General features: G+C 41.1%; 1 protein-coding gene across 5 annotated transcripts in view; it reads left to right on the forward strand.

The window, feature by feature from the left end:
- Positions 1-26696, forward strand: part of GLI3 (GLI family zinc finger 3) — a 203898-nt gene that overhangs the window by 169667 nt on the left and 7535 nt on the right. For all 5 annotated transcript variants that reach the window (XM_079301522.1, XM_079301524.1, XM_079301521.1 and 2 more), the window contains 4 exons: positions 18703-18852; positions 19443-19607; positions 22327-22617; positions 25811-26138. In XM_079301522.1, the coding sequence (XP_079157648.1) occupies positions 18703-18852; positions 19443-19607; positions 22327-22617; positions 25811-26138 (934 nt within the window). The remainder of the gene's footprint in view (positions 1-18702; positions 18853-19442; positions 19608-22326; positions 22618-25810; positions 26139-26696) is intronic.

The following is a 26696-nucleotide window of genomic DNA, read 5'->3' on the forward strand; positions in this document are numbered from 1 at the left end:
GGATTAGCCCTCTTTACAGTCGGTGATTTGGGGTGCCCAGAAATATGGACACGCAATTGATTTGAAAGTCTCACTTTGTTACTGTGCTGGCTTTAGCCTGTGGCTTCTTCTTCAGTTCCTCTCCTGTAGGTGAGCTGTAGGTAAGGACTGGAAAGAGCTTCACCACCCTGCTTTAAACAAGGATCCAACTGCAGTAGGTGGGTAAGCCAGATTAAAGCAGTTCCCCTGAGTATCACCTGCAGTGCAGCAGACCTGTGAGTGATGCTGAGAGTTGCACACTGCCCACCCTTGCAAGAGGAGAAAATGCCCTGGTAGCAAAGGCCCCAAAGCTGCCAAAGCCAAGCAGGTGCTGGGTGCAGCTGTGTGAGCAGGCATCTGCACCTAAATGGAGGCAATTGCACACATCTGGCCCAACAAACATATTATCCTTTGTGTATTAGTAGTTTCTTTTCTCCAGGTCCTGGAGGTGTGCTTGCAGACTGGTCATGGGGCAGGTGAAGTCACAGCTTTGTGAAGCAAGTTCCTTACAATCCCAAAGGGGTGTAACTACATCCCAGTTGGCATGCTTCTCAAAATATGTCGAGGTATTTACTTAATATTAAATGCTTCTTTGCAGAGGCAGTTTTTGGTGCATTTTCATTACAGCTTTATTTGGCTCTAACACAGTAACATAGAGAAGCCTCAGCCCATTCACAGGCTCATTGTGCATGGCAGTGACAGCTACTGCCCTGAAAGGTTCAGGAATGTTTCCTTTAAATTGAAAAGAGTAAGGACTAGATAAGAACATGGAATCCATTATAGTAATCATTTTTTCTTGACAAAAGGATAATGTTTTACGTACAACAGCAAAGGGGGGTTTGTTGGTGGCTTTATTCAGTTTCATCTTGTTTTATTTTCTACTCACTGGGGTCAGGACCCTAACTCATACTTGGAGAAGGAATGCTGTGGACAAAAAAATTCATTTCTTCAAGTGAGACAAACCCAAGGCTTAGGCTGAAAGTTGGGACAACTTGGAGAAGGCAGGGAGTTGTTTCAGTGACAAGCAAGTGCCATGGGAAGGCTTTTTTTTTCCAGTTTGTCCATCCCCTCATTATATTTGATCTTTGTATCTGTGAGGGTACAAAGGAAAGGAAGAAGAGACTATAGCAAATAATCATAAGAGACATCTGTACAGAAATTTTTAGACTGTGAAATCTCTTCCTTGGTAACTGTTTAAAGGCCGATTTATAATTAAGATACCACCTTATTGTGCTGGATTATAAACTGCTGAGCCCATCCTTTTGAACTGTGTCACAATTTTTGGATTGTTTACAGGCCAGCAATTTATTAGATGGCACAGCATATTTGGTAAGCAGATCTGTGCCCTTGAGAGCATGTTCATTCTCTCTTGGTTTCTGTCTGGGTACCTAACACAGTCTTGTTTAAATTAAACAAGTCTTTAACCCCTCATCAGAGGTATCCATGTAAGTGCTGTTGGGTTTTAAGGTTAAGTAACCACAGATGGACCTCACTGATGTTTTCTGGAGCCTCAGTAGCCCCCAGGCTCTGGCATGGCCCCTGCTTGTGCTTCTCAGCACATCCTTGTTCTGAGTCAGTCACCGTGATGCCCTTTGCCTCCCAGCAGTGTTAAAAGTCATTGGTGCTGCCTTGTGAAGAGATCTTATTCACTGTGGGCTTGACCCAAAGGCCAGCTGTGCTTTGGCTCAGGTCCTCTTAAGCACTCCACTACACAAGTGCATCAGCAGTCTCCCTGTCTAGAGTCTGGCTTTTGATGAATCACAGAGAAGAAGGGGGAAAAAATAACATGGGGATTTCTTTTTTGATAGAGAAAGGTTTACAACAAAATAAATCCACCCTAATCTGTGAAGTATTAAGAGGGGATTTAGAGAGAGAAATGTAATCATTTTTTAATTTTAATTCCTCTGTAATTAGCATTTCTTTCACAGCATTAAGAAAACTTGTTGTTGGCCTGCTGCTGCTATGGCTTCTGTTCATATGAATTGCCAAAGTCATTGTCTTTGAATTGGTATCCCTGAAAGAGGTTGCTAAACTATGACATGTCCTTTAAATAACACTTCTTTTTCACTGTTGTAGGTAGGGATGAACAGTGCTCCCCCTGTGCCATGGGAAGTTACTCTACCCATAGTAAGGAGCACCTGGGTGGAAAGGGTTGTGCAGGGTTTGACTTTGGTCCATGCTTTTAATCACACAGCTCTGTTTAGGTGGTTTGTGGAAATGCATACTTCCTTGAAGTGTTTGCCTGAGAGTTCAGCTGGTGAACTTTTCTAAGTTACTGATATTTTATTGGTGACTTCCAGTTTTGGGGAGAAATGCAGTATAAGAAGGTGCCAGCCAAGTCCCAGGGGAGCTCCTGCTGACTGAGTGACAAACACATAGGCAAGAGCAAAGCAGCAAACTGAATTGACTCTTCCCCTCCTGACTCGGCATATCATGGAGAAGAGAGAAAAGGGGAGTCCCTCCCTGCCCCAATTTTGCTGTCTCAGAGCTGCAGGGAGAGCTGGCTAATGCATGGACTTCAGGTACCTTTCAGTCCTGACATATGGGCCAGGACAGAGCAGATTCACTTGGACAGAGCTGTTCTTTCTGTGCAACTTTTTCATGCCTTTCTTCTGTTACGTGATTTGATGTTACATAGCCTGTGTTATAAGGGCAAATTACTGGGAGATCCACCTTGATGTGTTTGGTGTAGTATGTCTCTGCACTGCTTTTGTCACCCATATTCTACCAAAAAATCTATCCATAGTAAACCAGTCCTGGGAAGAATAGAAATCTGTGATTGCTGGCTCAGCTGGATGTGGAAGTGCTTTTTCTGAGACAGCAGTGGCAGATCAGCATGTACAAATGGATGCAGACACAGGCAACTTAAATACAGGCACGAGTGAAGTTTCTGCATTTGGTTTTGAAAAGGCTGGGCTGCATGAATTCATTTTTGCAGTCTCTGTTGTTTCTGTAACCTCTTAAAAGAAAGAAAAGGAAAAATGAAAAGCAGATGAGCTTTTTATCATGAGGAAACAAGTCTAGTGTTTTCCTGTGCTTAAACTTTCGTGTGAGCGTGACTTTTCTTCAAGATGTAGAGTACCTAATCTATAAAATGAATGGGTGGTTGTTTTGTCAGGAGTGGGTCCTCTGGTGGCTTGCACTGTAGGTATGAGGTCTGCATATACCATTCTTAAGTGTATCACAGGGCTGAGATGCTGCAGTTCTCCGTGAGATAAAGTAGTCAAGCTGAAAATGAAACAAAGCTCCAACTGTATCCCTCCTTGTGTTTAGCAGAGATAAACTACAGTGGAGTCTCAGTGCTGCTCCGTTTGGCTTCTGGCAGCAGCTTTAATTGGTAAAATGCAGATTTTTTTTTGATCAAGAGAGGATTATTCTTGTTATCAGTCTGGAGCATCTTATTTCAAGATGAAAAGGCTTTGCTGAATTACAGATGCCAACATTTTTACAAAGCACTTTGGCGATTGACATCTCAAAGAGAAAGTATGATTTATTAGCCTATAATGGCTAACACTCAGCACTGGGCTAGGTCCCACTGATTTGTGAAATTGCTTAATATGAATTGCCTTTTTGTGCAATTCAAGCCCCAGGTTTTTCAAATAAACTTCTAATATAAAGTGTATGAAACATTACATACCTGAAAAGGGAGAAGGTTAATGGGACTGTGTAGCTAAAATGCAAAGAGAAGCAAAAGGAAGAAAGGGATAAAGAAAGAGAGAGAGAAAGAAAAAGAGGGAAAAAAAGAGAGGAAAAAAAACCCAAACCCAAAGACCTACTTCTAAATCCATCTTGGTGGTGCTTTTTTACAGTAGTTTGGTTGAAATGTTGGCAGGGTAAAGATTAATAACAAGCCTTGTCGCTATCAGTACTTGCTTGTCGATTCTCTGTAACAGGGCTGTCTGTTCAGCATGGAAATTATTGATTAAATAAAAATTGCTATTAGATTGTGATGTGATCCATAATCACAAACAATGGTGGACATTCTTCTTTCAGATCCCAAGCCATGCATCAAGTTTTTTCTTGCAGCAATTTATATTGTGCTGACACTCGCACCCATTAGGCTTTTATCCTCTCCTACACGTGCCAAGAAAGAATGAAAAGAGAGAACAGCAGCAGCACAGCAGAGGGTAGGCACTCACTAAATTTTCAAAGAGAAGCACAGTACAGATAAGTCCATCCTTTGCTTCTGTTTAGCACCTTAGCTCAGAAGTGATTCCTGCCAGACAAGGGCAACACACCTTGAATGCATGCAGGGAGGTCCAGTATGGTTTATGGGAGGGGAGGGTTGTAGTGCATTATTTTAGGATTCTGTAGTGTGAAGAACAAATGTCTTTCCTGTTTTTATTTAGTTCTTATGCTTCCTAATTTGAGGAATCCAGGATTGGAGCACATTACTTAAAACTGCATTACTTTAGGCTGAATTAATTAAAAAGATAATATCTCACTCTTCACAGCACATGTGAGCATGGTACCTACTTTCTTTCTCCTGTGAAAGCCTTTGTCTAAAACTAAAGGAAACTTAGTAGAAAAAAAATTGAGGGTTTGGCTACTTATAGGAGCTTCTCTGTTCCTTTGTTTCTGAATACCTGACACAACATCTGTATGTCAGAACCGATCAAGCCCACCTGGTCTGGCTGCCAGAGAAAAGCATTCCTCTAGCTCTGGTCTGTTCATTTTAGAGTGTTTTGCCAGTTACCAGCATCAGGCAGGATTGCCATGAGAATTCTGTATCTCTGTACAAGAGCTGAGACTAGAGAATCTTAGTACACTGTGGATATGAAGTGATTTTGCTGCTGTTGTTGTTGTTGTTAGTGCAAGTGTTCTTAAAGTGAAGTGAAGGCTGAATCCTTTAAACTGTTATCAGTGCTAATTATCAAACAATGTGTTGTACAATTCCTCTATCTCACTACCATTGGGGTAGTGTTTACATTTCTTTATTGTGCTTAGATTATGTGTAATATTGCCTCAGATAACCAAGAAAACCCTGGCTGCAGTGTTTGACCATTTGCCACATTATACTCTGTTTTAAAGAGTGTTTAAAAGTGCGCTGATCTTACTCCATTATGCAGGGCAAGTAGAACGTTCTCAGGCTTGGCCACTGTCATTTAAATCGAGAGACCACTATATTTTGCAAAGTCAGAGCATGTGCCTTGCACTCCTCCCTCCAGTGCAGCCACTCTCTCCACATGGATCAGAGCCAAGGGATTACCAGCCAGGAAATTAATTGCCAGGGGGATTCCAACACTTGTGGTTCATTAAAAAAGCCTGAACAAAGAAGTGTGTTTTATATGACATTCTGAAGGCAGCAGGCTGCAGTTCTGAAAAGTTTTTGGGTGTGGAAGAGTTACAGAGATACACACTGTCCTCTGGTTTGCTGCTGCAGATTTCTGTGTTTGACTGCCAGCACAAGTCTGTCCCATTCAGATGGTGCCACAGTGGTATATAGGAAAAGATAAGTATCTTTGAGATAAACTAGACTATTTAGGATTGATTTTTAGTTACCAAAAGCCCTTGTAAGTTCACTGGAAGTAAATTAAAATTAGTCTGTGGAATGCAGGGACAGAAAAAAATTTGCCTTGGCTCTTCTCTAAGTGTTTTAGGTGATACTCCCATGTTCTACTAAGAGATCCTGCACAGTTTTCATTGCAACAGCTCAAACATACATATTTAGATACAGTGTGGGACTGTGAAGGACTGCAAGCCTAGTATGGATGCAAAAAGGAAATTCTAGGTAGATGCCTGCTAAAAGAAAACCAAGGGAATTCTTAGAGCAGCAATAAATGCTGCGTGTGCTGAAGCTTGTTAAACATGTTTCTTGGAGGTGTTAGGAAGAAGAGCCTCAGTTACTTCCTCCAGTCCAGTTGTGATGTTGTGGCTTTAACAATGACTGCTGCTGCTGTCAGCTACTGAGGCTGGATTTATTTCACCAGGATCTCCTCTGTGATTAAATATATGTTAAAACATACATTGCTAAATATTTTGGCATTGCTTATCACTGCCAGCATTTTTCTTTGTAGTTTCTGTGATAAGTATTCTGTGTTTTTAAGTCACTCTATTTCCAGTTTTTGTAGACGTTTTTAGTGCCTTTCATTGAAAAATGTGGATCAGGCATTATCTCTAATCTGAACTGCATCTTTCATAGTTTATGTATAAGGAGCCACTAAGTGCATTTCTTGAAAAAAAAAAAAAAAAAGCTGTTATTCAATAATCTCTTTCTGCATACAAAGTATTGGTATTTTAATCATATGAACAATTTGTGTCCATGCAGTAAGCACAAGGACTGTCTTTACAAAAAATTAGAAAGATTTACTGATTGATTTACACAGGAAGATCCTGCTGAGGAATATATTTTCTTTCATTTTAAGTGGATCAGTATTAGCTTGCTATAATTATTAATAAAGTACTAACAGTAGAAGAAAGTGCATGTTTTTACAAAATCTGGTCCAATGTTAAAGCAAAGGAGGTGCATGTTTTTCAGCAGGTCCTGTATACATGCTTAGTGCTTGTGCCCATATGCTTAATGCACCTTGAAAAGCAGATCCCATTGAAATATCTGACATTTACCTTGCTATTTATCCCCTTTAAGAACAAAGGATTTTCAGTAAAAGAGGCAGAGGTTTAACTGTTTTGTAAAGGACCAAATATTGTGCTAATCTTTCTGCATAGGTAGATGACCCATTGTAACACTCCTGGAGTTTGGAAAAATGCAAAATCTTGTTAAAATGGTACTTTTTAGCTTTTCCTTGTTCTTTCTTGCTATAGCCTTTCATAGGTTTCTAAGTTGGTTCATGGGATTAAGCAGTTTGTTCTAATATGAAACTGTATAGAGCTGCTGTAATATACAGTTACATTTTAACTCAAAGAGCCTCTTGATTCTAAACTGTTTTCAGTGTGTTTCCAAACACATGAATTGAAAGGCAGTAAAAATTTTAACAGATTTTTTTTCATTACAGCCTTACAATTTTTATAAAACAGCTCTGTCTTTATACATTCATTTGGTGCACCAGTTGTTGGGATATTTTGCAGGGTACTTTCTTTCTTACTTTTTTTTTTTTTTTCCTTCTCTAGGCATCTCTACTTTTAAGGTTTTCTTTCTTGGCTCCACTACTCTGGTCTGTGCTGTGGAATTTAAAGATTAGGAACCTCTTCCAATTTTATTTTCTTGTGAACATGCCCTGTGTTAAAGGAGAATATTATTACTTTTAGCATGGTTTGAACCCACAGCTGAATAAGTAACTATAAGAGTTGCTAAAGCCCCACTCCTGCAGAGACCTCAGTGTGTTTGGACCCAATTGAATTTAATGGGCTCCAGGCTGCCATAAGAGCTCATGTCAGCAGAGCAGCTCACTGATCCAGGATCTGTGCATCTTGGCCAGGAGCAGTGGCTGGAATTTATCAAAGCCAAACAATATGTGGGGAGAATAGTTGATTTCAGGTTTAATATATACAACAGGTCTGATTTTCATTGAAGTCAGATGAGTTATGGTGGCAGGAAGGAGGCCTATAGTTTTTTGTCTTCTGCAGAAATGTGAGAAAACATCCAAAGTATTTAGTTCTGCCTTGTGTGTGCTGGTGTGCTTCTGTCAAAAGCAGGAACGGTATTTTCATTCTTAATACTATTTGCTAATAAGATGAAATAACCTATTGTAATGCCTCTTTATGATTATTTCCTTCTCATGTGTGCTGGCAGGAGTCCTCTGTGGTCTGTCTTTGCCAGAGAGAAAAATCCAGAAATAGAAAATATGCTTTTAAGTGTGTTATACTAACATCTGTAGCAGTGCTAAGTGTCAAGCTGTTCAAGTTTGGTGGGTTTTTTTGTTGTTTTTTTTTAAGGTAAGTCTTGTATGTTTTTGTTAAAGATTGTACACAGATGTACCCACATTCAGATTTGTAAAGAAGAATAAGCCATTGCTTGCCTTGGGTACTGCCTGTGAGAGAGATTTTTAACATGGTTTTCCTGGAAATTCTCCAGCAGTTGCACATAAAATTGATTTTTATCCTTAAATGCAAAGATTATGAAGCAGAAAATTTTGAAGTGGAGCCTCAGGTGGTTTTCTCTCCTTCCCTATTCAGCCACTCCTAGAAGGTATCAGACAATACATTTTCTGGGCAGCATTCTCTGGCAGTCTTAGAACCAGGGAGGGAAGGGCAGATGTTTGGCCAGTCTTTACCTTCTTCCCCATCCAACTGTAGGAAAACCTCTCCCTTGTTTGTGCACTACTACTTTGGCTTATTTGAGAGAGGAATGTCTAATGGATTTGAGGGGAATGTGGAGCTCTTTGCAAAGTGAATTTCCTCTCTTGTGAGCTTATGGCTTGAACAGGCACTGCACCTCTTTGCAATCATGCTGAAAAGCTGTTTCCTGAAGGCAGGAGTCCTTCCTGCAGATCAAGCTGTAGAATTCCTGCCTGTAGCCAGCGCTCAGAAAGCCTGTGGGGAGAGCTTGGATATGCACATGTGATGGAGGAGAATGAGAGAAAGCAGGCAGAACAGGCTGATGATCATCAGTGCAGGGCTAGAGTATAGGATTTGGGAGAGGACCACCTTCATTTGCTATTGCACTGTAAAGATCAACATCACAGTTTGATCGTGTCATCAGCAGTGGGTCTTCAACCCTTCAGAAAAATGCCTTTGTTAACTTTCCTCTTCCAGCCCTGGTCCTTCGAGCCAAGTTTAAATTCTCTATCACTGGTACACATTTCACCTGTCTTTTCCCTCCCTCTGCTTTTCTCCTTGGTAGCTTGTTTTGGGGCTCTTGTTATGCTACAGGTACCTAATTATCCTGTATTTTTCTCATATGACATTTAAATAGAAGATAGGTGAAATGTAGGTGTAATTGGGGGACTGAAATGTGAGGAGCATTAAAATAAACTAAGTAGAAGTGAGGCAAACACACAGACACACACACACACACACACACACAGACACAAGCACACACACAGGTATATATATATAAAAGCTAATTTTTGTAAAAGTGAATTCTGTGCATTGCTGAAGTCTTGGTGAAGTTGAAAGTTATGGAGTTCTACCTGTGGTGCTGCCTTTTAAAAAGGAAAACCCCTACAGCAAAGGCTTTTGTGCAGTTAGCACAGCAGTTCAGGTGCTCAGAGCAGCACTCAGACTATTCAGACACAGTCTACACCAACAAAAATCCTGAAACAAGTGGAAGTTGGAGGAGAGTTTGCCAGCACCCATGCAGTGCAGTGGAGGGAGCAACACAACCTGCAGGAGCTGTGCAGGGAGCACTGCAGCAGATGCAGCTGGGAGGGAGGGCAGCCAAGAGAGCTGGGAAGCACGGCAGACAACAGGAAGGTAGGAAAAGGTGTTGGGAGAAACACCAGAGTGCTCAGCTTGTGGTTGGCCCCTTGTACTCTTCCAAGTGAGGGTAAAACCCAGTTATCATGGTAGCATGCATTGAAAAATTACATCTCTACAACTGGGAAAAAAAAATGGAGTGAAGAAAGCTGGAATTCCTGCACTATACCAGCTTCACCTATTAGTGTCCCATCTAGTAATACAAGAATGCAAGTTCCAAGAAAAAACAGGCACGTGATTTTTGACAGGGCTATGGAAGAGAACATCAGAGAAGAAACAAACCTGAGAGTCATCAAAACACCTTTCCTACCACTGTAAAACTGGAATGATTCATGTCCACAACATTTATGTTGATGTCGCCGCAGAATCTCATTTATTAGATTTTCAGGTGTAGCAAATAAAGATGTGATTTCTGCCCATTGCTTTATAGCTGCATGCTCTGACACAGGAAATCAAGGGAGAGCTGTAAAACATTGCCCTTGATGGAGTGCATTTTGCTGCTAACAGACTTTACTGCATATGTGAATATATGTATATAAATGAAACAAGAACAAGATGTGATCTTATTGGGAAAGAATCCCTGCAATATCCCATAAGTTTCATTCACTCCACAGAATATACCAGAGTCAACCAAAAAGCTGTCCAAAACCTGGAAACAGACACAGGCTGAGGGAGTTGGTTCCCAGCCTGACAAGAAAGCTGTGTTTGCCCTGTTGGTATTCTACCACATCCATACTGGATAGCTGCTATATCAGAGATTAAAAGAAGGTCATGCTGTATTATGAACCACTGTCTTTATTTTTAGGATTAGATAACTTTTCTCTTTTTTTCCCCCCACTGATTCTCTTTATATCCTAAGGGCAGATCCTTTCTCTTGGGTCAGGAATGTAATAAGGCAGGTTTTCCTCTCTCCAGGATATTGTGTCTGTCTCACTGTGTTTAAATTGCCACAGAAAGCTCTTCTGAGCAAAATACAGTGTTTTCTTTGTACAAGAGCCAATGATTGACGTATCCATGGGGACTTCTCTGTCTTTAGCATTTAAACATACAAGTTGGATATGTTTAACCTATTGATAGGCAACGAACACAACTACAGGATTTACTGCAAGAGAACAAAAGGAGAAACAGAAAGAAAAAATATATATTTTTTTAAACTGGGGGATTTAGAAATTTTATTGCTGTTGTTGGGCAGAGAGATTAAAAAAAAATCAGATCTATATTTTCAGCTGAAAGAGGGAGGTAAAAATCAAACAGTCCTGGTGAACTGTGTCCTTTGAATTAGCATATTCCTGCTTATTAGTAATACAGTTTCACATTAAGAGAACAAGCCTTGTCCAATCCCACACGTAAAAAGTAATTTGATTCACCATGGCTTGCTTAAACAGCATTTGAGGCAGAAAGATGATTCCTGCTCAGGCAGGAATAGACTCCACAAAATGCAAAAGTTCATTAGCCATTATTAGTTTGATTGCTCTTGGCCTTTGTGCATTCTTTGCTTCTGAATCTGTATGACTTCTGAAAGAGGGACATTCTCTGTCCATGTGTTGCACTGAACTCCAGATCTTTACTAAATCTTTACTATGACTGTAAACCGAGTCTTCTCCCAGTGGCAGCTGAGCTGGTCCAGGAAAGCTGTTGACCCCAGCTGTTTGTTGCAACATCTCTGAGGTTCCCTTCAGTCTACCATTGATTTGGGAATGCTCCCTCAGACACTGAAGTCCTCCTTCCTTTCTGTTTCCATCCTCTCTTCCAGCCTTTGCTGCCCTTCTCCTGTGCCTGTCATCCCATCCTTCTCTGTACATGGGTTATCCCAAGTTATCAATCATCATAATTTTCAGTTGACTTTGGCTTCTAATTGTGATTCCTCTTCATTGACTGCTATTGCCAGTTCTCAAGGGACAGAAATGCTATCCAGAACAGCACAGTAATAAATGAGCTTCAAGCATTAATGCAGCTGGAATGCTGACTGGAGTCTCTTTATATTCTTATAATTGAGTATTAACAGTCATGGACACAGAGTTCAAATGTTGGGTTTGTAAAATAGGTAAGTTACATTTTGCATTTTCCACATGCTTCACTCTTTTCTATAAAAAATAACAATTTTTTTTTACTGAAACTTTATGTAGTTGCTTTTTTTCTTAATGAGTATGAGAATTTTTTTTTTAATGAGTTTTAGGACATTTCTAGAACACTTCTAAAACACTTTTAGTCACACTGAAGTTACAAATATTTGAGTATATATATAATTTTGCATGTTTTTATCCTGTTTTGGCTGGGATGGAGTTAATTTTCTTCCTAATAGCTGGTACATTCTACATTTTGGATTCAGCATGAGAATAAGGTTGATAATATACAGATGTTTTAGTTGTTGCTGAGCAGTGCCTCCCCTAAGTAAAGGATTTTTCAGTTTCCCATGCTTTGCCAGGGAGCAGGTGCACAAGAAGCTGAGAGGGTACACAGCTGGGAACAGCTGACCCAGACTGACCAAAGGGATATTCCATACCACAGAACATTGTGCCTAGGATATAAACCAGGGGCTGGAAATTGCTGCTCAGGGGTATGGTGCATTGCTTGTTTCTATTGGCTAGTATTCATGTCCCTGTTCTTATCTCCCTTTTCATCATTATCATTATTAGTGTTGTTATAGTTTTTATTTTGGATTTCAAACTACTCTAATCCCAACCTATAGATTTTACCTTTTTCCAATTCACCCCATTCTGCTGGTAGGGGATGGTGGGAATGAAGCTGGTAGGCAGTTGTTGGTTAGTGTTAAACCACTGCAGCTGTTAAAAAAGTCACACTCCTCTCACATGTAACCCAAAAATAGCTGATTATGGAATGTGGCATGCCACTAATTTTCATTTAGGTTTACAATCATGACCATATCTAGGGTGAACATGGGGCTTCATTAGTGGAAAATGTTGAAAATTAAGTATAGAGATTGAGTGACAAGATCAAACACAGTGACATGAGGAGTGCAGTGCAGACAGTGCACATTGTATTCATTATACTCTGAGGAAATTGCTGTGCAGTGTTTCTAAGATCCAGATGATCTTAACTGTGTGTATTCCATTTTAGTAAAGGTGTCAAGGCAGTGGAGGCACTGACCTGCTTTGGGCCAGATCGGCAAATTGTATGAATGTCATGTTGCTAATCAGCATTAGCAGAGATCTGTCACAACAGCATTTCTTAAATCTTCCATAAAGTGTGAAAGACAGCATCAAGAACTCTAAAGAAATAACACTAAGTGTACCCAAAGGAAAGGAAGCAGGATTGGAGATACTTATCTGAGCTTCTCCACAGGCATGTGACTATGTGGAAGTGCAGAGTTCTTCATGTGTAGCTATAGTGTCCACTTGGCTTTGGGAACTACAACCAGCTTAAGAGCTTATGCCACCATAAGGGCTTAAAGAAGCTTAAGTGCTTCTTCCATCTCTGGAACTAAAAATGGCTTAAGTACTTATGCCACCCTAAGGACACAGGGTCAAAAGTGTACTCTCAACTTGAGCGGCAGGGAGGAGACATTGCTCTCTTGGGGCTGTTTAGCCTGGTTGTGACTGCAAAATCTTTAGTAAGGAAAGGACAGACAGGATCTGTACCTATTTTCCATCAGATAAGAGGAAATTAAAATGCATACATTGTTCTAACAGAGAGTCACAGGGGTTAGAGAGAGACTCGACTGCAGTGATTGGAATGTGTCCGAGAAGTCTGCTGGGAATTTCACTCCATGGAGATGCATTTTTTCTCCTCCTCACAATGAGATTTCTATTGTCATGGGAGATTTCCTGGCTCACCAGGACCTCCTTTATATCCTGACTTTTTTACAATGCCTTTGTCTGTTCATCTTGCTGTGGATGATGGAGTCAACCTTCATCAAGATGTTAATGAGATGGTAGGGAAGCCTGTCTGATGTCATCTCTCAGTTGCCTGACTACCTAAAATGGTAACAAGGAGCACTGATGAGTTGCATATTGCATCCCTGGGGAGCAGGCAAGCTTGGGGACTTGCTTAAGAGCTGCCTTGTCACTGTTCTGAACACTGATATTCTTTTTGCAATCACTTGGTTATCTCAGGAAGCTGTGTAGGTCAAGAACCTCAGAAGTATGCACGCCACTCATGAACATATTACTTTTGGTGGGAATCAAAGATCTAAATATTCCTGTGAATGTGGCCTTCAGATTTCCTGGGCCTTAAGCCTCTGCCTCAGCTGTGGCCATAGTAGAAGATACTCTTTTCTGAGGTTTGTGTTAGGAGAGGCACATTCACAAGCTACGAGGCACTCAGTAGGTGTACTTCACGCTATTCTGGTCAAGTAGGTTGAAGCAGTACTAGAGCAGGTGAAGAGGCTGAGAGGGCCACTGATGGACTAATACAGTCCTCAAAGTGACAATGGGGAATCTGGGAGCAAAGTGACAAATGGGATTCGGACTTCCCCACCTCAAGCCAAAGCAGGTTAAGGGGGGAATGAGGACTTGGTCGTTGAAGAGAAGACCAGAAGGAACTAATTTATTTAACCCAGCAAATGAAGACAGAGAGGAGAGTGCTGTCTGCCAGTTAGTTAGGGTGGGGAAGGGAGAGAACTAAACACTCTGCAGGGAAGCAGAGCTGTTTAAGCTGAAGGATAGCGTTGGCATGAGAACAAATGAATATAAATTGGCTGTGAATAAATCGAAACTAGAAATTAGTTGTTAACCAGCAGAAGAGTGAGTTCCTAGAAGAGCATTCCACTGGGAGCAGAGTGAGCTGATCACCAAGGTACTTAGAAGCTGAAGCTCTGTTCATGACCAGGATTATGTGCAGTGGGACTTGCCATAGTGAGGGGACGGGCCTGGTGACCAAGAACCATTTCTAACTGTATGTGGGCTTAAGGACAAATCTACATTCCCTGCACAAAACACAGAAATAAAAGTGTTCCCTGCAGGACTTGCAGGTCAGGGACAGCTAATCCCCTTCCAAACCAGTTTCAGAGGTATCCAGCCTGGTATGCAGACACAGACTCTGCACATGTCCCCTCTGTGGGCTCCAGAGCTCTCCTGTGCAGCTGCAGGAAGGGCTGTGTTTAGCAGCTGTTCTATTGCAATGTCTCTTCACCTTTAGCACTTTGTCCCCTGTGCATCAAATGCAGCAGCTGTGCTGGTTTGAGGGACTTTTTGTGACAGTACAGCACAGGGGGAGATTTGTGCTGGAAGATGATTTAAATGCTGCCTCTGCTTCATGTCGGTGGTGAGATCTAGTGAGAAGTTATTTAGCATCTCTTTTTAAATTTTTTTAAATACAGGGAAATAACTGTGAGAAGATAAAAATCTGAAATTGCCATTGCATAACTGAAATTAACCTAATTCTGGCAATGGTGATATATTTTTCACTCTGCCACTAACTTATCACATTATATCAATACAGGATGGTCTCTTCCTAGTTTTCTCCTATACTTTAGTAGCATGTCTAGGTTAGAAAACAGAAATGTGAGATTCTCCCAGAGTATTCTGCTCTTGCCACCAAATAGCACTTTGTTTTCAGATGCAATCCCAGTTATGGTGACATTCTCTTTCTGATATTCCTAAGTTTTGCCACTGATATGGAGAGGCTTTTCCTCCAGCTGTTTGACTATTGCCAGAGCACATTTGGCATTTGTTTATGTATTGAATAGCTGATGGGTACCACGCAGTCAGCTAGGGGGTGTGCAGATTCTCCTTCTAAAAACTGTCTTGGAGGAGGGAAATGGAACACCAAGATTATTGCAGATCCCACCTTCAATGCCACCTCATCTCATCTGCTACAATATACAGGTAACAGGTACAGTTGGCATGGATTATATGAGAACATGCATGATTTAAGGTGTTCCCTTTTCAATAGTACTTCTTAATATGTAAGCATTTATGCTTACAGGATACTGTGGATTGAATTTCCCTTTATACCTAGATTTTGAGATTGCCCAGTAGAAATGACAGGCAAACTTCAGCCTTGATTTCAATTAATCTAGTGGGTTTTATGCTCTGGAATTGAAATCCATCTTAGAGCTTTCTCCTTCAAAGGCAGGTCATTCTGAGACCAAAATCAGTATATAGGTCAGCTCCCTCTATTTGTTTTAGGGTATTTTGGAACTGGATGATAATAATAACATTTTTTAAAGAAAAGAAAATGAGCCAGGGCAAACTGAGGTTTGCTAATAAGCATTGAACTAGCATGAAAGTGACTGGTATTCTGCAAATGACCCTTGTTTAGCAGCTTTTTGGAGCTGTCTGCAACGGGAGATAGCTTGTAGAATTCCAGCTTTTAATGGGGGCTTTTTTTTCAGGTCAGAAATTCTTAATAATACAGAGCTGGTGCTTCAGAGCCTTATGCTAGCAAACCTGACACTAGGGAGTAATATCATTGGCTTTCATGCGCCTATTTACTGTAATAAGGATTACAGACATAAGTAAAACTTGCAGGTTTGGGCCCACAAAATTAAAAGAAAAGCCTTTTCACACCCTGAAACTTCATCAAAATTCAATTTCACCAGGAAAAAAAAATCCTTCTGATCTAGTCCCTGGAATGTGACATTTCATGGGTGTAATAAGGTTACAAACAGATTATAAATTGAAACCCTATAAATCCTTATTGTACTGTACCAAAGCTTCTGCTTTGCATAATACTCTTATTCCTGACTGTTCTTTGTTTTACAAGCTCAAAACTGTTCATTTCCTCTCATAATAGAGACTAGGGAGCCAAAAACACCGTGTAAAATCCAAAGGTAATTATCTGAGTCAAAGAACCTGAATGCTAGAGTTCACAAACTTCTGAACTTTTCTAAATGATCTTGTTTGCACAGTGAGACTTCCCTCCTCTTTAAACGTAGCAAAAATTGCACATTCTTCCCGCCAAGTGATAATGGTAAAAAATCCCAGTGTAGATTTAGTCAGTGATTTGCATTTGTGTACTTCTGCCTGTATGTCCATAGCAGATGACTGGTGAGTTTTCTCATCATAATTTGAGTAAGTGAGGGTGTTTGAATCTCAGGATGACAAATACTGTGAATGTCCTTAGCTGAGAGCACTGCTGGTGCTGATTTTGTGTTTAGTGTCTTCCTCCAGACCAGTCTTTCAGTATTTGGACATGTTTGTAGGTATCCTAAAATATCACCCCTCTGCAAAAAGCAATTAAGCAGCTCACCTGTGAAACAAATAAATTACTCGATTAGCAGATCACAGGCTCATTTATTGCAGGCTTTCCCTAAAGGTAAGATCCTCAGAGGGATTGAATGAGAATGAGATAGATTTGCAGGTGAGCTCTCAGGGGCCACTTGGAGCAATGAGAGGAAACAGCACAAAGAGGGGTTTGATTATACAAAGATCAGAGAGTCTGGGAAAGGATTGATCGAATAAGAGAGCGGGGCAAACGTGTATGGAGGGCCACAGTTGTGAGAGACCAGAGGATGATCACAAGATACTTGACAAGTAAGCCAGTGATGGAGAGAGGCAAATGATCATCACCACTCTCAGCAGGCTTTGTCAGCTGCTGCAGTGAGCCTGGGCTGGGGAGAGAGTGAGGAAAGGACTTTTGGGCCCATGAGAAAGATCAGTTCTAGAGGATTCCCATGCTGTTAAAGACTAGAGGTCTGGAGTGCAGGGAGCAAGCTGATCTGCAGGGACAAAGAGAAAAAACTGTCCTATGGAGATTTTCTCTGAAAGAGCCCTCATGGTGCCTGAGTGTCCACACAGCAGGAGGTAAAGAGAGGTGCTGTGGTGAAGTGATTGATCCAGCCTTGAGGTTTTTGTATCAAATGGAAAGCCTGTGTCACACACTCAAGTTCCATCCCCTTCCTGGCTGTGCAGGTTTAACCACATAACACACAGTCTGCAATGGTTACAGAGAGATTTAGCCATTAATTACTTGAATGCATTCAATTTTGTCCTGTTACTTCTTTCTCTTTCAAGAAAGCACACATTACCCTCAGTGAACTCTTTTGATGCCATTTGCCCAGCACCTCTGCTCTGTTCATGCAAACTGTACCTCATAACAACTTTTAAGAAATGGCAATAAAGTTTCAGGAAAAGATCTGCCATCTTTTACAGGCAATAGATGTCTGTTTTCCATGGACATGGTACATAATTTTGAGCACATGTGATTTTATGTGACTTTCTGACTGATTTCAAGACTTCAGAAAATATTTGGATTATTTTCTTTGTGTTCCAGTATGAGCTACTGAGTTTCTGTACTGCTGGCATTTTCTGTGGGCCCATTATGGAACAGATACAGATTTCACTCCTGTGCTGTGATCAAATTAAAACTGGAAAGACTTTTTGGGGGTGCCTTAGTGGGAATAATGTCATTCGCTGAGTAATGCGGCCATCTAGTGGCACAATGACAGAAGTACGGCACTGTGGAATGATTCCTCCAAGACTCTGGGAGGATGAGTTGGGTAGCTTCTATTGGGAAAAAAAAGATTCTGAAAGTCCAGGTGAAGTTTCTTTTTATTTTTTTTTTTTAATTTTATTTTCTAAAGCTATATAAAAAGATTCAAACAGTTAAACCTTTAAAAAAAACCTATTTTGATGCTGGCCCTGCTTCACCTGCCTGTTTCCACTCAGAGAGAATTAAATCCATTTTTAAATGCTTTTCTGAGCTAGAACTTAGTGAAAGAAGCAGAGCAAGCTAATTTTGTGGAAGAGTAAAAGGTACACAGCCCTGTCCTGCTTCTGGATACACTCACATGGATGACACTGACCACGGAAAGATGTGCCTGCAAGTCAGCAGGGCTGGGGCTGATGTCACTCCCACACATATTCAGGCAGAGCCAGACTTGGCAATGGCAAAAACTGGCTTGATGTGTGCTTCAGTACTCAGAGTTTATGTTCACAGTGTATGCCGTGATCTGTACATTTACTGAACTAAATACATTGAGTGGAAGAAAATATGAGTAACAGGAAGTGAGTTAAAATTTGGGTTGGAAACTTGATTTAGCAGTTCTGTTGATTTTTCACTTTGGAGGATATGTTTCTAAAGGCCTAATTGTGTAAATCTTGTTTATGTTGAGCAGCACTTAAGTAACGCTTCCCTGCTCTGCAAAAGCAGTACAATGTGAATCACACAAGTGGAGTCGTGCATGAGATTATCCAGGATCCATTTGTCACCTTGTATCCCTGAGGTCTGATCCAAAGTCTGTTGATCACAGTAGAAAAAAAAAATCTTGGGTGTTAGTGGACTTCCAGAGGGATCTGTAACTTGAACACTGTTGTCACTTGGAAGTGCAGATGATCTTATTCTTTTGGTACCACAAGGACCTAGTTCATACCTGAATCTCTGGTGCTCTTCCAATGCAAAATTACAATTAGGCTGCCCCTGATGTTGTATTTCTGTTAAGCTGTGACCTCTGTTCTACCTGAACAGCATATCAACAATGACCACATCCATGGTGAGAAGAAAGAGTTTGTGTGCCGATGGCTGGACTGTTCCCGAGAGCAGAAACCTTTCAAAGCCCAGTACATGCTGGTGGTCCACATGAGGAGACATACAGGGGAGAAGCCACACAAATGCACTGTAAGTAAAGGGGTCTTTACTCCAGACTGGTACAGGGCGGCTGGGGCTGCAGAGAACAAACAGAGCAGGATGAGTGCTGCATTCCCTGAGCTCTTATCTGTCAGACTCTTGTGGAGAAGAGACTGCAATGTCTGCTTTGTTATCCAGCACGACCACATGACAATAGCTTTAGGAGAGGGGATTCCCTGGATGATTTGACCCACTTCCTCAAGTTTAAAGTACAAAGGAGCCCCAAAAGGCATTATTAAACAGGGCTTAGTTTGCTTAATTATTTAAAGGAACTTTCTCTCACAGAGCTTGATAATGGTGCTGGCCTCCAGCCTCCTGGTGGCTTTGCAATGGATTTCAGTCTTAGTAAAAGTACACAAATACTGTGGTCTCCTGTAAGAAAAGATTTACATAATGCTGAAAGCATTTGAACTAGAGCTGTGGTGGAGTTTGCTTGGGTAACGTTAAAACACTCCAAATCAAAACTACCTTAGACAAGGTTATGAAGGCTTTGAAAATTTTGGAACTTTTCTAAGTCTACTTTTACTGTTTTCTGCAAGTCCAAAGATTAAAACTAAACCAGACTTATTTCTTGTTTGCAGTTTGAAGGTTGTACAAAGGCCTACTCCAGACTAGAAAACTTGAAAACGCACTTGAGATCTCACACTGGAGAGAAACCATATGTATGTGAACATGAAGGCTGCAACAAAGCTTTCTCCAATGCCTCTGACAGGGCCAAGCACCAAAACAGGACTCATTCCAATGAAGTAAGTAAGCACAGCTTCAAAAGATTAATCTAATTCATTGTTGAGCAGACTTACAGTGTGGTCATAGCATTGTGTTACAGAGGAGAGGCACAGCAAGTCATACAGACCTGGCGTTTTATTACGTGCACGAGAGTTTTGAACAAGGGATTCTAATGGAAACACATGCATTAACCAGGGACAGATCCTGTTTTCCCTGTAAAGCTGGGATCATTTTTCCCTCTGGATCTGGAAGGGTTTGTTGACTGCCTGGGCCCATCCCCATGCCTGTGCTGGCACCAGGCATCTGCTGGGATGCAGCTTCCCCAGCATACTTTGGTGTGCAGCAGACAGCCACAGTCTCCACACTTGAAAGCACGGATTGCCCTTTAAGTTCTGAGTTATGCCTTTTCCTTCTTGTCTGGCCTCTTCTACTCTTTCTTTCTGTCCTGAACAGACCTCATGGACTAGGGATGCAGCAGAGGAAATATGACCTTTCTCAAGGAAACCAGCTGTGGCAGTCACATCTGTTTCCCAAACTCTCAGTGTAATATCTCATTATTACTGTGTTTCCTGTCACTGCTGCCTCAACTTCCAGGAATCACACCATGTTTTATTGGCCCATTTAAAATTGCACAGTCACATCATCTCAATCTCACATCTCAGAGTCCACTCTCTCCTTCTTGACATATACTGCTTCACCTCTAGCCTAAACCTGGAAGTCCTGGATGAGTGGGGCATACTATAGCAGCTATATCCATTTCCACACAGCTTGTATCTTTCTCTAGCTGGCTGTGGGGTCTGTGGCAGGCACACACTAGGGCCAACAGATCTCCAGGGAGCATTCATTTTCTTCCAGTCCCTGCCCTGCAGCATCTCTTCAGTCACAAGGGAAGCAGAGGGCATTGCACATCTCTGAGTTTCCTCATCCCTGCCACATGTGTTTTCAGCAGCCCACCTAATAATGGCACTGAAGCCTTGCTGTGATTTCATGAATGGTCACCAAGGTAGAAGGAAGTTCACCAAGCCTTGCCAGTAGCTGCCTGAGCTTTCTTTTTTCATTCACTTTCTGAACCAGTCTGTGTGCTGCCTAGTTGGTGAGTTAGACCTTCTCATATTTATCAATGTGACCTGCCCCTGTGTTAAGATCAGGATTGTATGTCTAACAGTTATGCTGCACATGATTTCTGATAGGTACAGCCACAGGGGCAAATGAAGCATTTCCTTCACCATTACTTCACACCAAAACAGGCTAATCTTCTAGGGCAGCATATCCTGGTGGTGTGATGTGAACACAATGAAAAACACAGACCAAATTCAGCACTTGCTTGCAGTACCAGCTTTAAGTAGGTAACCTACAGAGAGCTTTAAAACAGCTGACACATCTTGATGACAATATGCCTTACTCATGCAGAGGAGAGCTCAGTGACTTGTACTTCCATAGCAACTTGAGAAAACCTGCCCCAGTAGCTCAACATCATCTCTAAATTGCTCATTTTTGCTCTTAGTCAAGTAAATGAGAGGGTTTTTTCCACTGATGTCAGTGGAAGCAGTCTCAGGCCTTAGACAGCTGTGACAAAGCTATGTTTGTCAAAGGCTCCACAGTGTCATGTGTAAGCAGATAGAGAACCCCTCTGAGAAACTCTGCATGAAGGTCTCTTTATTTCTTTGAAAAAAATCCTTTAAAATAGTAGTTTCTTGGAAACAATTCAGTAATAAAAGTGAGTGAACAATACTTTGCTTCCTGAGGCAATTAAAGGATTTAGGAAGTGTTCAGCTCTTCATTCTAATCCCCTCACAATACGAGAACAAAGGCTTTGTTAATTTATAAGACAGTAAATTTACTTTATTCTACATTGCTTAGTGAACTATAGAAATTCACAGATAAAGTGGTTTCTAAAGAAATGAGTGGTGAGTTATGGTAGTAGCAGTAATAATAGAACTAATGCATATATTGCTGCAATGTGAAAATGTTCATGGCACTGTATCTTATGTGTTGACTTTGTACTGGTGATCTGAAGGAGCCAGAAAAAAATGTTTTCTCAGTTAATTCTGCCTGAACAAATGGCCCAGCATCTTTTGAAGGGGGTTGTTCCTCTCAGTGTCAAGTAATAGGTACTAGGCATACTGGGAATGCTATCCAATTGCTGAGGGCCAGGGCCAGGGTTGAAAATTAGATTAGTCTTCATAAAGTGCCATAGCTGAGTTGACTCTTCTGCTAAGATTAATGAAAGCTGTGCCAGTTGTGCTTTGCCATGAGAGATTCTGCCCTCAATCAATTGTGCAGCACTAAATGCTAACTTCTGAACCAAGGGGAGCTAATGGTTTTGACTAGGTGCAGTGACAATTGGATAGGACAAGGGGTGATGGCTTTAAACTGATGAGGGTAGATTTAGATTAGTATAAGGAAGAAACTGGTTACTGTGAGGCTAGTGAGGCACTGGTAGAGGTTTCCCAGAGAAGCTGTGGATGCCCCATCCCTGGAAGTGTTCAAGGCCAGGTTTGAATATGGCTTTGACCAAGGGGTCCCTGCCCATGCTGGGAAGGAAGTGAATAGTTAGATAATTTTTAAAATTCCTTCCAACCCAAACCATTCTATGATTCAGTTGTTGTAAAGACCATAAATTAGGTAACAGATTCACTGTGAAAGCATGTAACTGTGACACCAGCTGTGCTGCAAGGAGTTCTTCAGGAGTCCCACATGGAACCAAGTCTAACCTCAGTGATTTCTGTGTGCTGTCAGAAACCCTACGTTTGCAAGATCCCGGGCTGCACCAAGCGCTACACCGACCCCAGCTCCCTGCGGAAGCACGTGAAGACCGTGCACGGCCCCGAGGCGCACGTCACCAAGAAGCAGCGGGGGGACATCCACCCACGGCCCCCGCCACCAAGGGACCCAGGCAGCCACTCCCAGACCCGGTCACCAGGCCAGCAGACTCAGGGTGCGATTGGCGAGCAGAAGGACCTCAGCAACACTACCTCAAAGCGTGAAGAATGCCTCCAAGTGAAAGCCGTCAAGTCAGAAAAACCAATGGTATGCAATACGCCGTGCCACCCCCTTTATCCTTTTCTTCCTGCAACCAATTAGCAATCCCTTTATGAAGCGCTCAAGTCTGTAAGCTCTGGCTCACAAGGCTTGGTTTTGTGAGGTCTTCTTCTGTGTTTACATTGTAAATTGTTTTTAAAGACTAAGAAATAGAAAATAAAAAGATTACATCTAATCTGTGTAATATGGAATAAGTGCAGTGCTGGCAGCTGCCTCAATAATTGTTTCTCTTAAAAAACTCCATCTTCTGGAATAAGTATAGTATGAGAAAATCAGAATTTTCATTAAAAAAAAAACCAACACATTTTTTCCACCCTTCTGTTTCCAGAAGAAAGTGGGTGAATCTGAATCTTGCAGGCTGAAAGCCAGAATAAGGAAGAACCAAACCAAACCAAGCCACAATAAGTCCAAATGACTAAAATGATGATATTGCTGATGACCATTTTTGGAGAACTTGGGGAAGCAGCCAGATTTTAGGGGCTTGAGGCTTTTTGGGTGATGGACCAAACTGATTAATTGACTTTCTTAAACAGCAGATGGGCATCATTTGATAACATTTCTGTTGTGATGTGACCTCTTATGTTTATCTGATACTTAATCAAGTTAACCTAATCCAAGTTTAACTAAATCCACCTGAATTGACAGTCTGCAGATCCTTTCTCTGTTTTACCTTGACATATTGCATTAAACTGTTGAAAGGACTGTATTCCATTTTTTGAGATGCTATCTTAAATATACAAGTTATTTTATTGCCTGAATTTCATGTGCCATCTGCCCTCTTCACAAGGGTTAATTCAAAGGCAGCCACTCCATCCTCTTCCCCATCTGGGTCTATGATTCATCTGTATCCAGCCCTTGGGGACTACAAATATGAGCCCTCCAAATTCTGCTCATACTGTTAATCATGCTGCAATTCAAAGTGATTACTCACTGAAATATGAGTTACTGTTATGTTGTGCCTAAGACTTATGCTCAAACTGTTCAGTATTAATACTAAATTCCAAAACTTCAAAGGACTAAGAGCAGGCTCCTCCCGAAGTCTAAAGGAGGTCCTCTACCATCTTTTGTGATAACTACTTTAGTTTACCAAGGAACAAAATCTCTTTTGCTTTGCTTGATAAACCTGTAACTGAAGTATGTTGAACACAGTTTTAGCAGGAAAACTTGTGGAAGAGGGGTACTAATGCCTATAGCTTACTCATTATTAAATATTTCTCACTGAAAATTGCATTTTAAAAATAATTCTGTGTTTCTTGTTTTTCATTGCATGTATGAACTAGGGTATATTTTCTGGTTTTCAACTAATCCAATGTCTTTTCTGTCTAATGCTCTTAAATGTCTTATTCTAACTTCCTAAGGACAGTGGGTAATAAGGTGAGGGCATTTTAACTTTTCTGCTCTTTTTCTTATTGCAACATTATTTATGTTTTTATTTTAGTCTTCTGCCTTTTGTTCAATCATTCCTTTATTTAGTAATGTGCAATCCATCAAGCACATTCCCAATTGTAATGTGTTGTGAGCATTTTGCAACACTTGACGTGAAAAATCTGGCTTATATTGGTGAAATATCTTCAGAAATGTCTTTGTACTTTCCCCTCTAGATGAGACATCCATTTTTTTGTATTGCACATCTAGAAATATATGTCCTGATAATACAGTCCAGTTTCTGTACCCTACCTCACTGCAATCTTGACATCTGCTACAAGAACAGGTTTCTGATCACTATTACTCTTCTTCCATATAGCATGGAGCTATTGTCCAGAAACACAAAACTTTCTTCCGTATAATAACTGTTATTACTATTCTTGTCACCAAATCTGCTACGACCAGGATTTGGAAATGAACTTACTCAGTGTGGCCTCATAAATTCTAAGTATCATCATTCAAGTTAGAAATAATAAAAGAGTTATTGAATCTCAAATGGACTCCTTAGGGGCATATGAAACTACAGCAGTGCCATGAATCTGTGTCTTCATTCATTGATGTTTAAAGTGAGAGTCGTCCCTGCCACATCAGAAATTCAAGATCTCATTTTTCAGTAAAATGTACATAAAGATCACAGAGTGGCAGAAAAAAAAAAACAACATCAAAAAACAAAACCACATCAGAAACCCTAAAAGTTAAATACTTACATGAAACTGTTCTTGTGAGCAAAATGATACTGCATGCCCCACTGATTTGTGATCACACTGATAGAACCTTACAGTGAGATATTAAGTCCAGAGACTTCTGTCTGTCTTCCTGTTTTGTCTGTCAGTTTGTCAATTTCTCCATTCTTTTGTGAGAACTTTATAAAAAGTCCCAGAAGTAAATCAAGACTGTGTTTCCCCACAGCAAGAGTTCTGCTAGAGCAGCAGGGAACACTCCCTGTTAAGAAAGATGTTATTGTGGCCTGTTTATATCCCTGCAGATTATCAGCCTGTATGGTCTACTTAAATTCTTAAATTCAAATGAAACAAAGGGTTTTATTTAGTGGATCATCACTGTCTTGATTCAGGGCAGAGGTGGTAGAAGTTAGGTATAAGAGGAGGTGTAAGATAGACCTGATGCTGCCAGGGTCACGGGTTGCTGATAATATGATACAGTATTTTTTGCACTGATGCTTTGTCCCTGTTTTATTACATGCCAGCATTTCAGGCCAACCACTGCTTGTAACAATGAGCCTTAAGCCTGGAAAATGCTTACATTCTTTAGCCACAAGCCTAATTAAAAAAACCCAAATTCCAGTGTTGTTGGAGTCTTGTTTGTTTGTTTGTTTGCAAGCCTAGCAGGGTAAGCTAATACCTTGTAACATGGCTCAATTCTGGTTTGGTTTTTCTAAGCTGCAGCTTCAGTTGGGAACAGCACATAAGCAAAGTAGGGTATCCATCCGTACCTGCTCACAAATGGTTTGAAGCGATAGAAGTAACTCTGGGAATAACTCATAAATGTCTTATGGAGATACATTGTATACCATCAGCAACATGTGAAGGGGATTTTAGTCTTGTGTTTTAAAATGCCATTCACTGCAGTTGAAGCAAATATCTAGACAGTCTCTTTATGAATGATCACTGTTATCATTCAGTGCTGAACTTTTACATACCTGTATCTTCAGCTCCATTTAGACCTTCTTTTAGCACAAATGCTCTGGTTAACATTGCTTAATCCTCACGCTCTTTTGTCTCTTGCTTCCCTCCAACAGACATCTCAGCCAAGCCCTGGTGGTCAGTCTACATGCAGCAGCGAACAGTCCCCCATCAGCAACTATTCCAACAATGGGATCGAGCTTACTCTGACCAGTGGTGGTAGTGTAGGAGACCTCAGTGTCATCGATGAAACCCCAATCATGGACTCTACCATTTCCACAGCCACCACAGCACTTGGCTTACAGGCCAGGAGGAATATGACAGGGACCAAATGGATGGAGCAAGTGAAATTAGAAAGGTTGAAACAAGTTAATGGAATGCTTCCAAGACTGAACCCCGTTCCACCTTCCAAAGCCCCGACCTTGCCGCCTCTCATAGGAAACGGTGAGATACACATAACAGGAGTGATAACACTTCTTGTCCTTAAATCTTGTTGCTTACTAGCTCAATCTTGCAACTCTTGCAAGAGTTGCACAGCTTAGGAAACTCAGCAGCTGTGAAATGATTTGGAAATTGATCACTTTATGTTTATTCCCTCACTGAAAGTCCTTCTACCCACCCTCTGAGAAGTCTGATAGTCCTGGGTTTTACAGAACAAGGGCTAACGAGGGAGCCAATAATCACATTTTAAATATTCTCTTCAGTTAAAGGTTTTGACTCAAGATTATCATAATTCTGTCTTGTTTTTAGACAAATGGAGAAGAAATAAATACCTCTGAGTTTATTGTATGAAAGTCCTACTGTTGAGGCTTTTGCAAGGCAGCCTTTGCAGAGATGTAGTGGGCTTCCCTTTAAATACCCTGCTCTCACACATAGAATAAAACATATGTACAGATGCTATTGCTGAAAAGGGCAGATACCCATGAGTGGGACCAAGGCGAGGTTGAACTCTGAAGATCCCCAGTTGTTTTCCTCCAAAGAGCTGCTCATGACCAAACTGGA

This window comes from Erithacus rubecula, assembly GCF_903797595.1.
Source record: "Erithacus rubecula genome assembly, chromosome: 3".
NCBI classification, from domain to species: Eukaryota; Metazoa; Chordata; class Aves; order Passeriformes; family Muscicapidae; genus Erithacus; species Erithacus rubecula.